Source organism: Antennarius striatus, chromosome 4 (assembly GCF_040054535.1).
Source record: "Antennarius striatus isolate MH-2024 chromosome 4, ASM4005453v1, whole genome shotgun sequence".
Lineage (NCBI taxonomy): Eukaryota > Metazoa > Chordata > Actinopteri > Lophiiformes > Antennariidae > Antennarius > Antennarius striatus.
The window spans coordinates 1,429,328-1,446,041 of NC_090779.1; the positions used below are offsets into that span (position 1 = coordinate 1,429,328).

The window sequence follows — 16,714 nt, forward strand, 5'->3', positions numbered from 1 at the left end:
GACAGATATTACTACAGGTATTACTACAGATATTACTACAGCTATTGCTACATATATTACTACAGGTATTACTACAGATATTACTACAGATATTACTACAGATATAACTACAGATATTAGTACAGATATTACTAAATGTGTGTGAAGGTTCTGTCACCTTGGTTCAGTGTCCTCAGGAGAAAATATGAATTAAAGGGAAAGAAAACTATTGAGTTAAAAGCAAAATAAAAAAAACAACCCTGTATTTCATCTTTCTTTATTTCTAAAATTTTTTTTTTTAAATGACTACCAGTCTTTAACATTTTGGTAAAATTTGTATTTTCTTTAGGGCTGTTACTTTAACACGTTAATTATATTAATTAATTATGCTGCAAATTAACGCGCTATAAAAATTAACGCAATTAATCGCGAGTGGCAGATTTGTCCCATTGAGGGACCCGTAGGCTGCAGTGATGTCACTTCCTACCTGCCCCACTAGTCAGAAGCAGAGTGACTGACAACAGAGATGGACGCGACACAGGAGAGCGAGGCAAGACTGCTGGGACCTTTGGGAGGAAAGTTTATCTCTAAAAAGAACAGAGAAGGACTATCAGCAAAAACACAGTGATTCTGCCCCGTAGACCCTCCATCAGTCTGCCCCAGGGCAGATGTGGCTACACACGTAGTTACCACCACCAGGTATGAAGGAGGAGTGGATGAATAATGGATCTGATGGAAAGAGTCTTTGAGGGTCCAGAAAAGCGCTATAGAAATCTAATCCAGTATTATTATTATTATTATTGTTATTATTATTATTATTGTTATTGTTATTGTTATTGTTATTGTTATTATTATTATTATTATTATTTGTTCCTTTTGTAACAGAGAATCTTCACATATTGTACTATTGGCAAAACTCACTCCTTGCTTACGCTTCTACCGTATATTATGTTATTACTTTTGGGATGAGGGCGGCACGGTGGCGCAGTGGTTAGCGCTGCCGCCTCACAACACGGCGGTCCCGGGTTCGAGTCCCGCTCTGCGGAGTTCTCATGCTCTCCCCGTGTCTGCGTGGGTTCTCTCCGGGTTCTCCGGCTTCCTCCCCCCTCCAAAAGCATGCGCTTCAGGTTGATTGGCCGGTCCCAAATTGTCCGTAGGAGTGAGTGTGTGTGTGAATGATTGTTTGTTTCTATGTGGCTCCGCGGTACACTGGCGTCGTGCCCGGAGTGTCCCCCGCCTCACTCCCTGAGACTGCTGGGATAGGCACCGGCTCCCCCGCGACCTGCGTTAGCGGATTAAGCGGGTTGGAAGATGACTGACTGGGTCATTTTGCCCTCAGCCCAGACTTCAGGGGATAATTCTGCTCAAAGCTCTGTGCTTTGTTTCATAGTGACGCTTCATGTCACCACTTTTAATTCACGCTACGTGTTGAGACCACATGAGGTCAAATGGTTTTGAACTGCCTGACGGAGGAATAAACATATTTGGTCCACTCATTGTTAACCAGCGGTTTTCCTCGTTCACCTTCGTTTGGAGCTCTGCTGTCTCCCTTCTTTGCTCCTGTAGGTAAACTCACAGCGGTAGAGAGCTGTCTCACTTCCTGGTACGCTGACAGAGCAGGTAAACAAACGATCTGATTGGCTGAACTGAGTGGAGCTATTACCGTATTAACTGGAGGAGCAGCGCCCGCCGTCTGTAGCGCGAACTGGAAGTAAAAATGCGCCACGAAAATCTAGTCTGGTGAATTTATCATGGAGTGGTCACGGGTCCGGACAGAACCATCAGGCGCACCAGATTTTTTCCATAGTCGCACCGGTGCTCCCAAATATATTTAAAATCGCACTGATAAAAATTTGGGTGCATATGCGACCAAAATGGTCGCAATTTTGAGCCCTGAGGTGTGGATGCTGTAGGACATGTGACCGTGCAAAGGTTGGGTCACACTGCCAGGGTAGTGGGTAACTCTGTCAGTCTCAACTCGCATCATGTTGGAATCTGTGCCGCTAATCTTGGTGGCTGTTTGGCTCCTTGTGCTTCTCAGTCAGAACCGTAGGAACAAAAATTTTCCTCCTGGACCCCGAACCATCCCCTTCATTGGTAATCTGCTGGAGCTCAATCTGGAGAACCCCATTGTGGATCTGGACAGGGTGAAGTTGAACTGTGTTACTGATGAGAATCTAAGCTTGAATTTCAAAGAGTGGAACAGTCATTTATTAGCTTTTCTTCAATGTTTTTGCTTTTGTCCTTGCTGCTTGTGTACACCTTTACATGTAATCTTAATCAGATTTTAATCAGTAGCTCTTGTTTCACACCAGAGGCACAAACACTGCATGTATACACCATTGAAGGAAGCACTGATTGACTCAGTTAATGCTGTTCAGTCTTCAATTATTTAACTGCATTGAAACTCTGAGGAGTTACAGTACTTTAATCCAGATTTGCATTAACATACATTAGTTCTTTCCTGACTGATGTTCATACTTTCACCTGCTTTTGCAGAAATCTGTATTTTTATCTTACACTACTAAAGAGCATGAACAAGGGTGAATTTATCTCTCTCTGATGGAGTTAATAATTGATTTCAGGGGTTGATGGTGGTGAACTAATTCTCTATTTATGCAGTAAACATAAACTTCTCTTTCTGTCCCCAGCTGACCAAACGCTATGGTAATGTCTACAGCTTTTCCATCGGTCCTAGGCCTGGGATCGTCATCAATGGGTTGCAGGCAATGAAAGAAGCTTTTGTCAATAAAGCTGCTGCTTTCTCTGGCAGACCACAAGAACAGTTTGCCAATCATCTTGTGCAACACAACGGTACAGAGCTACAGGTTCATTTTTTTGTTACAGTATTTAGTTTATTTTATTCAGATATGTGATATCCCCCCAAAAAAGGGCTGATGGGTAGAAGGCATTTGGCTTCCAGGTCCTGCAGACCTGGAAACGCATGGCTCAAGGTTCTGTTAGGAATAAGGGTCTATGGAGAGGTTGTAGTATTTATGTTCTTTCAATTTTTCACCATGGTCACTTCAGATAACTTGTTATATGTTTTTTTTAATCGTAGTAGCATGTACAATTACTCATAGTTTTAGTATTAACAAGGAAACTCTCTCATGGCAAATAACGAAGACAGTTGTTTCAGTGTGTATAAATAGAGTAATTTCCTGGAAGCAGCAGCTTCATTGTCAACTTTCCAGTTGAAGGGTCAGAACAACTGCTTTTAAAACACTTTTTGCACAAATGATACACAACCATATTTCTCCTTCATCGTTGTGAAATCTGCAGGTGTTTACACAGAGTTGTGTCCTTGTACACTGTTGCGAATAGCCCAAAGTGGTCCATACCAGTGAACTCAAATAGAAACTAAATTAGGTCGGTGGATGTGAGGACACTCCAGGAATGGTTGCCTAGTTTAATTTCAGGGAAACATGCAAACCGGCAGACCGAACCCTTCGTGACCGGCTGCCAAATAAAATTATTTGCTGCAGTGCGAGACATTTCAAATACAGTGTAGTTGGACATCTGGCAGCTGTGTGACATTAATTAAAAATGGTATAATGTTGGACCTTTAAGTGAATGAATTTTCTTTTCAAGTTCTTAATTGATCTGTTTTTATCTAGATGGTGCTCCTGGAGTGATTCTGTCAGATTATACCTCTGGCTGGAGAGAACATCGACGTTTTGGTCTGATGACCCTGAGAAACTTTGGTTTGGGCAAAAATTCCATGGAGAAGAGAATCCTAAGAGAGACACAATACGTTATAAAGATAATGGAGCAGAGTCAAGGTACCGGTCTGCAAACATGACAGAAATTAGGGATGGGTATTTCAAGAACACCCCCTCTACCCCCTCAAACACACACAAATGAGTCAAATTTTCATCACTTGCTACTTAAGTTTGCAGCTCACATGCACCATGATTATAGAGACTTTCTTAGAAACGGTTTTGCTAGTTTCCGCTATAAGCCTGGGCTCAACCATTCATTCATTCATTGTCAGTAACACTCCTTCTGCTGTTGTGGGTCGCAGGATTGCTGGAGCCTACCCTAGCAGATGCAACGCCAGTGCACCGCTGAGCCACATGGAAGACACACAGACACGCACAAACTCAACAAACTTTAACACATTTTAATCTTAAAATCTTACAATATCAATAGTGAACTGAAAATGGTACTTTCCTCTACACTTCCAACATCACTGCATTGCAATGGCGACATGAGTGTCCCCCACCTCTTACTAAGTTTAATGGGATAGGCTCCAGCCACCCCCAGAAGAAGCAGCTATGAAGATGAATGAATGCACTTGTAACATCATATATGTCATGATATACTGTCAGCGCTGATCCCTTAATACCAATCGTTTTGTCCAGTCATTTCAAAAGAATACTATGACCGATAATATTCCCTAAGACCTGCCTTGAATTTCTCAAATAGACAGTTGGATTTAACGAAGTCACATAACTGATTAGCGACTATTTTCTCCAAGATCTTAGATAAGAATGGGAGATTTGATATGGGTATATAGTTATTTAGAACTGTAGGGTCATGTTAGGTTTTTTGAGAAGCAGCCATTGCTTGCTGAATGCAAATGAAACATCTGTTCATACTTTGTTCTCAAATGATGATGATAATATTTGTCACAAACCTTTGATCAGACCATTTCACCTCTTTTTTTAGAGGAATTGTCCCATAGCCTGGTGGTGATGGTGCATTTTATTTCTTTTGTTAATTATGGTGACAAACCCCTTCCTTGAGTCGTCACCTTATCGTGGTGGAGGGGTTTGTGTGTCCCAATGATTCTAGGAGCTAAGTTGTCTGGGGCTTTCTGCCCCTGGTAGGGTCACCCATGGCAAACAGGTCCTAGGTGAGGGACCAGACAAAGGACTTCTCAAAGACCCTAAATAATGATTACAAACAATGGAACACGTTTTCCCTTGCCCGGACGTGGGTCACCGGGGCCCCCCTCTGGAGCCAGGCCTGGAGGTGGGGCTCGAAGGCGAGCGCCTGGCGGCCGGGCCTGCACCCATGGGGCCCGGTCAGGCGCAGCCCGAAAGGACAATGTGGGTCCCCCTTCCCATGGGCTCAGCACCTGTGGGAGGGGCCATAGGGGTCGGGTGCATTGTGAGCTGGGCGGTGGCCGAAGGTGGGGACCTTGGCGATCCGATCCCCGGCTACAGAAGCTGGCTCTTGGGACGTGGAATGTCACCTCTCTGGCAGGGAAGGAGCCTGAGCTGGTGTGTGAGGTCGAGAAGTTCTGACTAGATGTAGTCGGGCTCACCTCCACACACAGCTTGGGCTCTGGTACCAGTCCTCTCCAGAGGGGTTGGACTCTCTTCCACTCTGGAGTTGCCCATGGTGAGAGATGCCGAGCAGGTGTGGGTATACTTATAGCCCCCCGGCTTGGCGCCTGTACATTGGGGTTCACCCCGGTGGACGAGAGGGTAGCCTTTGGGTGTTTGTTTGTGCTTATGCACCAAACAGCAGTTCAGAGTACCTACCCTTTTTGGAGTCCTTGGAGGGGGTGTTGGAGAGCGCTACCACTGGGGACTCCATCGTTCTGCTGGGGGGCTTCAATGCTCTCGTGAACAACTTGAACCCTGCTCCTAAACTTCTAGCCTTGCTACCTTTCCACCTGGTCTCCTGTACACACAGTATGTCTACCTTCCTCCTCTGCATCATGTCAACCAACTCTCTACCTTTTCCTGTCATAATTCCAACATTCAACGTCCCTACTCTCAGTCCTATAGTCTTGGCGTTCCTCTTCTCTCTCTCTTCCAACCGACACACTTTCCTCCACACCTTCTTAGACCAACAGTAGTCATATTTCCACCGGCGCCCTGTAGATCAACAGCACTGATTGCGGTCGTTGTTAACCCGGGCCTTGACCGATCCGGTGTGGAAGTCATAGGTTTGATTTGCATGTTTGATTTAGCAAAAATTTTACATCGGATGCCCTTCCTGACACATACCTCTGTATTTATTAGGGTTATTGTTTCTTTAAATCATATGTATGTTTTTTAAATTTTATTCTACCAGGTAAACCCATGGATCCCTATCAGCTGTTCCACAAAGTAACCAGCAATGTCATGTGCCAAATTTTGTTTGCTCAGAGGTTTGAATATGAGGATGAGCCCATTAATTTTTTTCTCGCCCTTTTTCATGAGGTCAACAAAGCGATCAATGGTCGCTGGGGTTTGGTGAGTATTACTTCCTTTTCTTTGATATTTCTTTTAATTGTATAATAAATTTTAAAAGGATGGATGATTAACAAATATGTTAAGATGAAATGTTTCTGTAATAATAATAATAATAATAATAATACATTCTATTTACAGGCAGCTTTCGCAGCATATAAGAATACCGCATAATTCTTTAAAACAAGAAAGTATACAGGATTAAAATGAAATAATTTGTTACTTTTAACTCTTCAGATTTATGACTGTGTACCCCTGGTGCGGTACCTGCCATTGCCCTTCCAGAAGATTTTTAAAAATGTCAAGGTATGAGCTTTATACTTTATTTCAAATTCCTTATTACAGGTTATATTTAATGATGCAGTGTGACATCTTATGGGTTCAGACAATAGCCAGTGACTCTGGGAGACTCATTGAATTCATGGCAATATTCTGCATGTTGACTCACATCAAACAGTTAGCATATTGGCTAGCCATGTTTTATCTAACTATACTTTTAGTTTTAAGTATTTAAATATATTTGCATTTCAATTTGCAAACATATTTATCAACCAAAGTATTTGGAAAACTGTAATTTTGACCATGGCAATCGGTTCAAATATGCTTGACCATTGTGTTACCAGCTAAAATACGGATCAAGGAACACAACAGTTCCCTCAATGGCCAGCAAATGAAGTGGATCATTATCCATTTTCATTATTTTATTCCCTGTGACCCATTAGGTTATGATTCACGAGAAAAATCATTTCCCAATGGCTTTTGGGCAACAACAGCTGGCTATTGTGTTCTCTTGCCCATAAGTCATGTTCGTTTCTGGGATGTATGTAACCAACCAATACAAAATGTAGATATGTTTTGCTGCATCAGAGTGCACCGGATGAGCATTAGCTTTTATCACTCAGTCGAAGGTACAGTGTTGAGTCCATCCACCTACCCATCTTCTTCCACTTATCCTGAGTCAGGTTGTGGGGGCAGTAGCTTCAACAGCAAGCCCTGAACTTCCCTTTCTCCGGCCACATCCACCAGATCTGGCTGGGTGATCCCAAGGCGTTCCCAGGCCAGTGTTGAGATATAATCCCTCCACCTGGTCCTGGGTCTGCCTTAAGGTCTCCTCCCAGCTGGACGTGCCAGAAACACCTCCCTAGGGAGGCACCCTGGAGTCATTTGCACCAGACGCCTAAACCACCTCAGCTGACTCCTTTCGTAGCGACTCTACTCTGATCCCCTTGCGAATAGCAGTGTTTCTACCCTATCTCTATGAGAAACACCTGCTATCCGCCTGATGCAACTCATTTTGCCCGCTTGTATCCGCGATCTTGTTCTTTTGGTCATTCCCCATCAATCATAACCATAGCCTATAGATGAGGATAGGAATGAAGATTGAACGGTAGCTGGAGAGCTTTGCCTCTCGGCTTAGCTCCCTCTTTGTGACAACAGTGCGGTAAAGCGACTGCAATACCGCTCCTGCTGCCCCAATTCTCCGTCCAATCTCACGCTCCATTGTTCCCTCACTCGTGAACAGGACCCCAAGATACTTAAACTTCTTCACTTGTGGAAGGACCTCATTCCCCACTCAGAGAAGGCAGTCCACCGGTTTCCTGCTGAGGACCATGGCCTCAGATTTGGAGGTGCTAATCCTCATCCCCGCCGCTTCACACTCGGCTGCAAACCGGACCAGTGAGCGCTGCAGGTCACAGGCTGATGACGCAAACAGGACCACATCATCTGCAAAAAGCAGCGATGCAATCCTCAGGCCACCAAACTGTAACCCCCCCTCACCACGACTACGCCTCGATATCCTGTCCATGTAAATCACAAACAGAATTGGTGATAAAGCGCAGCCCTGGCGAAGGCCAACAGCTACTCGGAACAAGTCCGACTTACTGCCGAGAACCCGAACACAGCTCTCACTTTGGGCGTACAGGGATTGGATGGTGCTGAGGAGAGGCTCCCTCACCCCATACTCCCACAGTGCTTCCCACAATAAGTTCCTGGGGACCTGATCGTACGCCTTCTCCAAGTCCACAAAACACATGTAGACTTGGTGGGTCCCAAGCCCCCCCTCCCCGGGATCCCTGCAAGAGTAAATAGTTGGTCCGTTGTTCCACAACCAGGATGAAACCCATATTGTTCCTTCTCAGTCTGAGGTTCGACAATCGGTAAGACTTTGCTTTCCTGCACCTTGAAGAAAACCCCAATCACTAAGTAAACCTGGGACATATTTTGCTCAAAGTCAGAAGGGTTATTTGTTTGAGCTGCTTTGTGTAGCTTGACCAACAACAGTAAACAAGTTGTGGGAGCTGACTGGGACTCTAGGGTCTCAGAACATAAATCTGGTTTACAGGCCTGAAGAAGCTGCAGTTGTAATCCAGCATGAGCTCTGACTAATCTGAACCTGCGTGTGTTGTTTTGAAGGTTTTTAATGCAAAATGGATTGTTTTGGAATAATCTTCTTCTCCTTTGGGCTTTTCCCTTCAGGGGTCTCCACAGCCAATCAGTGTCCTCCATCTAACCCTGTCTTCTCATCCTCTTCTCTCACACCAACTACCTTCATGTCCTCTTTCACTACATCCATAAACCTCCTCTTTGGTCTTCCTCTAGGCCTCCTGCCTGGCAGTTCAGAACTCAGCATCCTTCTACCAATATATTCACTATCTCTCCTCTGGACATGTCCAAACCATCTCAGTCTGGCCTCTCTGACTTTATCTCCAGAACCTCTAACATGTGCTGTCCCTCTGATGTACTCATTCCTGATCCTATCCATCCTGGTCACTCCCAGAGAGAACCTCAGCATCTTCATCTCTGCTACCTCCAGCTCTGTCTCCTGTCTTTTCCTCAGTGACACTGTCTCTAGACCAAACAACATCGCTGGTCTCACCACAGTTTTGTACACCTTTCCTTTCATTTTAGCTGAAACTCTTCTATCACACATCACACCTGACACTTTCCTCCACCCGTTCCATCCTGCCTGGACACGCTTCTTCACCTCTTTTCCACACTCTCCATTGCTCTGGACTGTTGACCCTAAGTACTTCAAATCCTCCACCTTCTTGATCTCTTCTCCCTGTAACCTCACTCTTCCACTTGGGTCCCTCTCATTCACACACATGTACTCTGTCTTACTGCGGCTAACCTTCATTCCTCTCCTTTCCAGGACAAACCTCCACCTCTCTAGCTTCTCCTCCACCTGTTCCCTGCTCTCACTGCAGATCACAATGTCATCTGCAAACATCATAGTCCATGGAGATTCCTGTCTGACCTCGTCTGTCAGCCTGTCCATCACCATAGCAACAAGAAGGGGCTCAGAGCCTATCCCTAATGCAGTCCCACCTCCACCTTGAACTCCTCTGTCACACCTACACACACCTCACCACTGTCTTACAGTCCTCATACATGTCCTGCACCGCTCTAACATACTTCTCTGCCACTCCAGACTTCCTCATACAATACCACAGTTCCTCTCTGGACACCCTGTCATCAGCTTTCTCCAGATCTACAAAAACACAATGCAGCTCCCTCTGGCCTTCTCTGTACTTCTCTATCAACATCCTCAGAGCAAATACTGCATCTGTAGTACTCTGTTTTGGCATGAAACCATACTGCTGCTCACAAATGTTCACTTCTGCCCTTAGTCTAGCTTCCACTACTCTCTCCCATAACTTCATTGTATGGCTCATCAGCTTTATTCCTCTGTAGTTGCCACAACTCTGCACATCTCCCTTGTTCTTAAAAATGGGCACCAGCACACTTCTCCTCCATTCCTCAGGCATCTTCTCACTATCTAAGATCCTGTTGAACAACCCAGTCAGAAACTCTACCGCCACCTCTCCTAGACACTTCCAAACCTCTACAGGTATATCATCAGGACCGACTGCCTTTCCACTCTTCATCCTCTTCAATGCCCTCCTCACTTCATTTTGACTAATCTTTGCTACTTCCTGGTCCACAACAGTCACCTCTTCTAGTCTTTGTTCTCTCTCATTTTCCACGTTCATCAACTCTTCAAAGTACTCTTTCCATCTTCCCATCACACTACTGGCACCTGTCAATAGACTTACATCCCTATCCTTAATCACCCTAACCTGCTGCACGTCCTTCCCATCTCTGTCTCTCTGTCTTGCCAACCTGTATAGATCAGTCTCTCCCTCCTTACTGTCCAACCTAGCATACAAGTCATCATAAGCTTCTTGTTTGGCCTTTGCTACCTCTACCTTCACCTTACGCTGCATCTCCCTGTACTCCTGTCTACTCTCCTCAGTCCTCTCAGTGTCCCACTTCTTCTTAGCTAACCTCTTTCTCTGTATACACTCCTGTACCTCCTCATTCCACCACCAAGTCTCCTTATCTACTTTCCTTCCAGATGACACACCAAGTACTCTCCTACCTGTCTCCCTGATCACATTAGCTCACAAATGTTCACTTCTGCCCTTAGTCTAGCTTCCACTACTCTCTCCCATAACTTCATTGTATGGCCCATCAGCTTTATTCTGTGATGATCAGCATCTGCCGTGTTCTGTTTTGCCATATCCATTTGTTCCTGACTTTGTCTTTTGTTTGGTTTTCAGTTTATGTATTTTCATTCATGATTCATTACACCTGTTTTTTTCCGCCTTGATTGTTTCCTTTGGTCATCAACCCATCCGTGTTTAGTTCTTCCCCTAGTCAATTAGATGATCATTAGTTCCACCTGCAACTAACAGCACCCTGTTCTGTCTATTTAAGGCATTGCACTTCAGTTCAGGTCTGTCGCAGCGTAACTCAGTTTCCATATGAGCAGAGAATCTTGTATACCAGATCGTTATTGTTGTTCCTAGACCGCTTCCATACGACCATGAGTTTTTGCCTTGCCTTGTCTGTGTTTTTTCCGGATTTTGACCTTTGCCTGTTGACCACAATTTTTGTCTTTGATGACCTTTTGCCTGTCTGTTGGATTACGATGTTGCCTGCCTCCTTTGTATCGTCTTTTCCCTGATTTTCTGGTTTTGACCCCCACTTGCATTTTGGACTACGAACTGATTAAAGGTTTTTGATTAATTGACACCTTGACTCTCGCGCCTGGTTCCCTGGGAAATCGTTACATATTCCTCTGTAGTTGCCACAACTCGGCAAATCTCCCTTGTTCTTAAAAATGGGCCCAAGCACACTTCTTCTCCATCCTCAGGCATCTTCTCTCTAAGATTGCTTTGGAATAATAATATATAATAATTGTTTTATATAGGGTGAGGAGCTCAGTCACCAGGGAGGAGCTCGGAGTAGAGCCGCTGCTCCCCCGCCTCAAGCGGGGTCAGCTGAGGCGGCTCGGGCATCTGTTCCGGATGCCTCCTTGACGCCTCCCTGGGGAGGTGTTCCAGGCATGTCCTACCGGGAGGAGACCTCGAGGAAGACCTAGGACACGCTGGAGGGACTATGTCTCTCAGCTGGCCTGGGAACGCCTCGGGATCCCCCCGGAGGAGCTGGAGGAGGTGTCTGGGGAGAGGGAATAATGGGCATCCCTGCTGAGACTGTTGCCCCCGCGACCCGGCCCCAGATAAGCGGTTGAAGATGGATGGATGAATTGTTTTATATTTCTAAATTTGTGACAATGGATATTTCACCACAATATTTTTCTTCTTTCCAGGCTGCACATGAAAGATATTTAAAGACAGTAGAGGAAAACAATAGGACCAGAATCCCTGGCCAACCACGACATTTCATAGACTGCTACCTGGATGAACTGGATAAGGTGTTTGTCTTAGTTAAAAGAAAGAATTCTGTACAGAACATCCTAAATACACTATGATATTAATGATGGTAAGACGTTTTAACAGCGGTGATGGTGACACTGAGCTCATTCTGTCTCTTTTTTTTGTTGGACTGCAAAGAGAGGAGATGATGGCTCATCTTTTTCTGAGAAACAACTACGTGCTTTTCTTTTGGATCTTCATGCTGCTGGGAGTGACACAACTGCAAACACACTGCTGTTTGGCTTCCTCTACCTAACAGCTTATCCACATACTCAGGGTACGTATCATATAGAACAAAGCATCTCCAGATATATTCTTGTTACTATTCCTCCAGAACCACCACAAGGCTTTCCTAAAGAATTATTAAATTATCTGAATTATTAAATTCATCCCTGTAAGGGATATTTTTCCTGCTAAAATGACAGTTGTTAATTCTCTGAATGATTATGAATTTTAGACATGGGATGGTCCAGTATTTCTCTTAAATATATACACACTAAGGAGAGTAGCATTTTGAGAGTGTTCCCCTCTCAACTGTAACAGCATCTTATATAACTATTGAAAGCCATCCCAGCAACAGAATTTACAACACTTGATTTTGTTTTAAATGTTTATACTCTGACTTCCTTGAATGACTTGCTTTTTTGATTTATAGATAACTCTCCACTTGTAATATACATTTGTAAATGCACTTTTAACCCTCATAGGCGCGTTCTCTCCCAAAACTTTTGTTCAAATATTTTTTTCTTATTCCCTCTTTTTGACGCAAAAAGTGTCGACACAACAATGCACCCTACAGTGCTCTGACCTACTGTCATTGATCAAAGCCGTAGCTTTAATCTATGGTCTTACTCACACTGGCCTTCTCCCTTGTCTGTCTATCTTGTCCGGTTCCTCAGTATACATAAGTTGAAATTTGACCTAGTTTTTTGACTAGTTTTCTCAAGGTCAAGGTCAGCATCTGCAATTTCATCTGGGATTAATAAAGTATCTATCTATCTATCTATCTATCTATCTATCTATCTATCTATCTATCTATCTATCTATCTATCTATCTATCTATCTATCTATCTATCTATCTATCTCATTTTCATCCTCTTTGCTGCCTGAGTAATGTGCTTTTTTTCATCTGTCTATCTGCAACGGCTGTGAAGATGTCTGGTGGACGAACTAATGAACGGACGAAAGTGTGGACGTACAGACAAACACTGACAATTACAATACCTCACCGCTTTGAAGCGGGATGTAAAAACAGAAGCTCCATTCATCTGTCCATTAGTGCTCCAAATATCTTTAAGACAAGGATGAATTATGAGGCACAAGTCACAGAAATAGGTCCTTTGATAATTTTATAGGAAACCAAAATTTCAATCTAAAGCCTCAAAAATCTGTCCCAAGAAGCACAAACATTATAAACAGTTGGATCAACATTGTGATTCTTATCCAGGGACACAGCTAAATGCAATACTGCAGTTAACTGAGAATAGTTTCATGGTTTCCATTTCAATCTGCTGCCTAGTGGCACATTATCAGCCTAATTTAAGCTCTTATTCCCTTTATCACTACTTCTTTCCCTGCCGTCTCTGTTAGAACGTTGTCAGGAGGAAATAGACAAAGTTCTGGACGGGAAGGATCAAGCCAGTTTTGAGGACAGAGACCAGATGCCTTATGTTCAGGTATACAGATGACCTTTTTATTTACATTTACAGCTTTGTATCGTATCTGTTGTATGTTTTATTTCTAAATTGAGTTGACAGTGACCTTATATATCTGAGGAGCTACAGTGTTGTTGTGTGATGTTCTAACAGCTGTCTCCACCATGTAGGCTGTTCTTCATGAGATCCAGAGGGTGGGTAACATTGCTCCTTTGGGTGCTTTCCACTGCGCGACTAGAGACAGTGAATTAATGGGATATTCCATTCCAAAGGTAAGTGTAAAATAGAACCTGTTATAATGAAACATGAACTTGTGAGGGGGGTAGAATGGTACGGACTAGTTATAGTCGGGCTCACCTCCACCCACAGCTGTAGCTCTGGAGGCCAACAGGGGCTGGATTCTGCACTTTTCCTCTGAAATCCTCTGATCTTTTTTTAATTTATTCTCCAGGGAACCATAGTCATCCCCAACCTACATTCAGTGCTGAGCGAGGAAGGACAGTGGAAATATCCCCATGAATTCAACCCTGAAAACTTCCTCAATGAGAAGGGAGAGTTTGTGAAGCCAGAGGCCTTCATTCCTTTCTCTCTTGGTGAGTGGAAATAATTATTAGATGGAGAAGTTTGACTGAAAACCTATTGAGAACACATGTTGGTGATTAAATCTGCAGGTCCTCGTGTGTGTCTTGGAGAGAATCTGGCTCGTATGGAGCTCTTTCTGATCATGGTGACCCTGTTGAGGAGGTTTAAGTTCATCTGGCCTGAAGATGCAGGAGAACCAGACTTTGCCCCTGTGTATGGAACTGTCCAGACCCCAAAACCTTATTTCATGAATGTCATACTTAGGTAAAGATTTAATCATCAACACTATGAAACATAAAGGGAACAATACTGTTTCAACATCTGTCGTTGTTACAAATACACCGTTCGTGTACATGGATCAGTGTAAAATCTCTGTTTCCAGATATCTGTCCTCTCAAATTTACAACAGAAATAATTTACACACACAACTTGTGATAACATATTTCCTTACAGACAATATGCCATAACCATGGCTATCCCTTACTTAGCAGGAGAACAGGGTTTCCACTGCTTCATTCAAAACCATGATTAAAACTCTTAGTCTATTTGATCACTTATGGTAATTTGAGACACACCCAGCTGTGTGGACTCAAACTGGCCTGTTAACTAATGGGAACATCAGATGTCTGATCAACACTTGATAATGATCACTGCTCCTGTTGCCTTTTTTTTTAGTAGTGCGAGCCAACATATTCCATTTGTCATGTGTGTCCCTGGTGACACAGTGGCGTTGTGGGTAGCACTGTTTCCTCAAAACATGAAGATTCTGATTTCACTTGAGCATCTCATACTTTTCTGCATAAACTCTCATGTTCTCCTTGTGTTTAGAGTTTAATTGGTAACTTTAGCCTGCCCATTAATGTCAATGTGTGTTTTTTTGTGACCTTTGAATAACTGGTGACTTGTCCAACATAAGCATAACCCTGAACTCCCGCTCCAGGACTGTTGGACTCTATTTTTATTTACAATCCTTATAATCCAAGCTTGACACTGGCGAAGTATTCTGCAACGCAATGTCCAAAGTCTGCTGTGTTACCTGTTGAAGAGATTTGACATCAGACATACCACTTCTGAGGTGCTTTAGTAATGTTGAAACAAAATACATACAAATGTATCATAAAATTAAAACCTTATCAACTTAAATGTAATATGTTTTGATGACATTTATGGCCAGTTTGTAGAAATTATGATCTTTTGAATGAAATTTAACATTTATGACTTTAAGGAAAGGATATGCTGAAATGATATCCCATGAACTGAAATGTACAACTTTTTGATATCTAATAAAGGCAAGTTTATCTTTAACTTTCGACATCATGAATTAAATTAAGACTTTCTAATGTATTTTTAAGATTAATAACTTCAGAAATAATGGCTGAGTTTCTGACTGGGTTGTTCAACAGGATCTTAGATAGTGAGAAGATGCCTGAGGAATGGAGGAGAAGTGTGCTGGTGCCCATTTTAAGAACAAGGGAGATGTGCAGAGTTGTGGCAACTACAGAGGAATAAAGCTGATGAGCCATACAATGAAGTTATGGGAGAGAGTAGTGGAAGCTAGACTAAGGGCAGAAGTGAACATTTGTGAGCAGCAGTATGGTTTCATGCCAAAAAAGAGTACTACAGATGCAGTATTTGCTTTGAGGATGTTGATAGAGAAGTACAGAGAAGGCCAGAGGGAGCTGCATTGTGTTTTTGTAGATCTGGAGAAAGCTGATGACAGGGTGTCCAGAGAGGAACTGTGGTATTGTATGAGGAAGTCTGGAGTGGCAGAGAAGTATGTTAGAACGGTGCAGGACATGTATGAGGACTGTCAGACAGTGGTGAGGTGTGTGTAGGTGTGACAGAGGAGTTCAAGGTGGAGGTGGGACTGCATCAGGGACCAGCTCTGAGCCCCTTCTTGTTGCTATGGTGATGGACAGGCTGACAGACGAGGTCAGACAGGAATCTCCATGGACTATGATGTTTGCAGATGACATTGTGATCTGCAGTGAGAGCAGGGAACAGGTGGAGGAGAAGCTAGAGAGGTGGAGGTTTGTCCTGGAAAGGAGAGGAATGAAGGTTAGCCGCAGTAAGACAGAGTGTGTGAATGAGAGGGACCCAAGTAGAAGAGTGAGGTTACAGGGAGAAGAGATCAAGACGGTGGAGGATCTGAAGTCCTTAGGCTCAACAGTCCAGAGCAATGGAGAGTGTGGAAAAGAGGTGAAGAAGCGTGTCCAGGCAGGATGGAACGGGTGGAGGAAAGTGTCAGGTGTGATGTGTGATAGAAGAGTTTCAGCTAAAATGAAAGGAAAGGTGTACAAAACTGTGGTGAGACCAGAGATGTTGTTTGGTCTAGTCCAGTGGTTCTTAACCTGGGTTCGATCGAACCCTAGGGGTTCGGTGAGTCGGTCTCGGGGGTTAGGCGGAGACAGAGGTCGAGACAAAAAACCCGACACATCGTGTCGGGTGTTTTTGCCGAAAATACATTAATCACTGTTTACGTTTAACACGTCGTGTCAATTGGTGATGACACGCCCCCCTTTAGTCATCACTGGCTGCAGGTGATCACGTGACGCTACATCATTAGCCTACCTGTGCTACAGCGGAT

The 16,714-nt window shown here is 43.7% G+C and overlaps 1 protein-coding gene across 4 annotated transcripts; it reads left to right on the plus strand.

The window, feature by feature from the left end:
• Positions 1-499: 499 nt before the first annotated feature.
• On the plus strand, positions 500-15,432 carry LOC137593955 (cytochrome P450 2D15-like). Of its 4 annotated transcripts, none has more exons than XM_068313093.1 (12): positions 500-678; positions 2,021-2,126; positions 2,631-2,793; positions 3,597-3,761; positions 6,010-6,170; positions 6,405-6,473; positions 11,785-11,889; positions 12,029-12,167; positions 13,481-13,566; positions 13,716-13,817; positions 13,997-14,138; positions 14,217-15,432. In XM_068313093.1, exons 3-12 carry the CDS (start codon positions 2,709-2,711, stop codon positions 14,393-14,395), a joined length of 1,233 nt encoding a protein of 410 aa, XP_068169194.1. In that variant the 5' UTR covers positions 500-678; positions 2,021-2,126; positions 2,631-2,708; the 3' UTR covers positions 14,396-15,432. The 4 variants fall into 4 exon arrangements, with proteins under 4 accessions (XP_068169194.1, XP_068169195.1, XP_068169196.1 ...); XM_068313094.1 differs by having other exon boundaries at positions 2,660-2,793; XM_068313095.1 differs by lacking the exon at positions 2,021-2,126.
• The last annotated feature ends 1,282 nt before the right edge of the window (positions 15,433-16,714 follow it).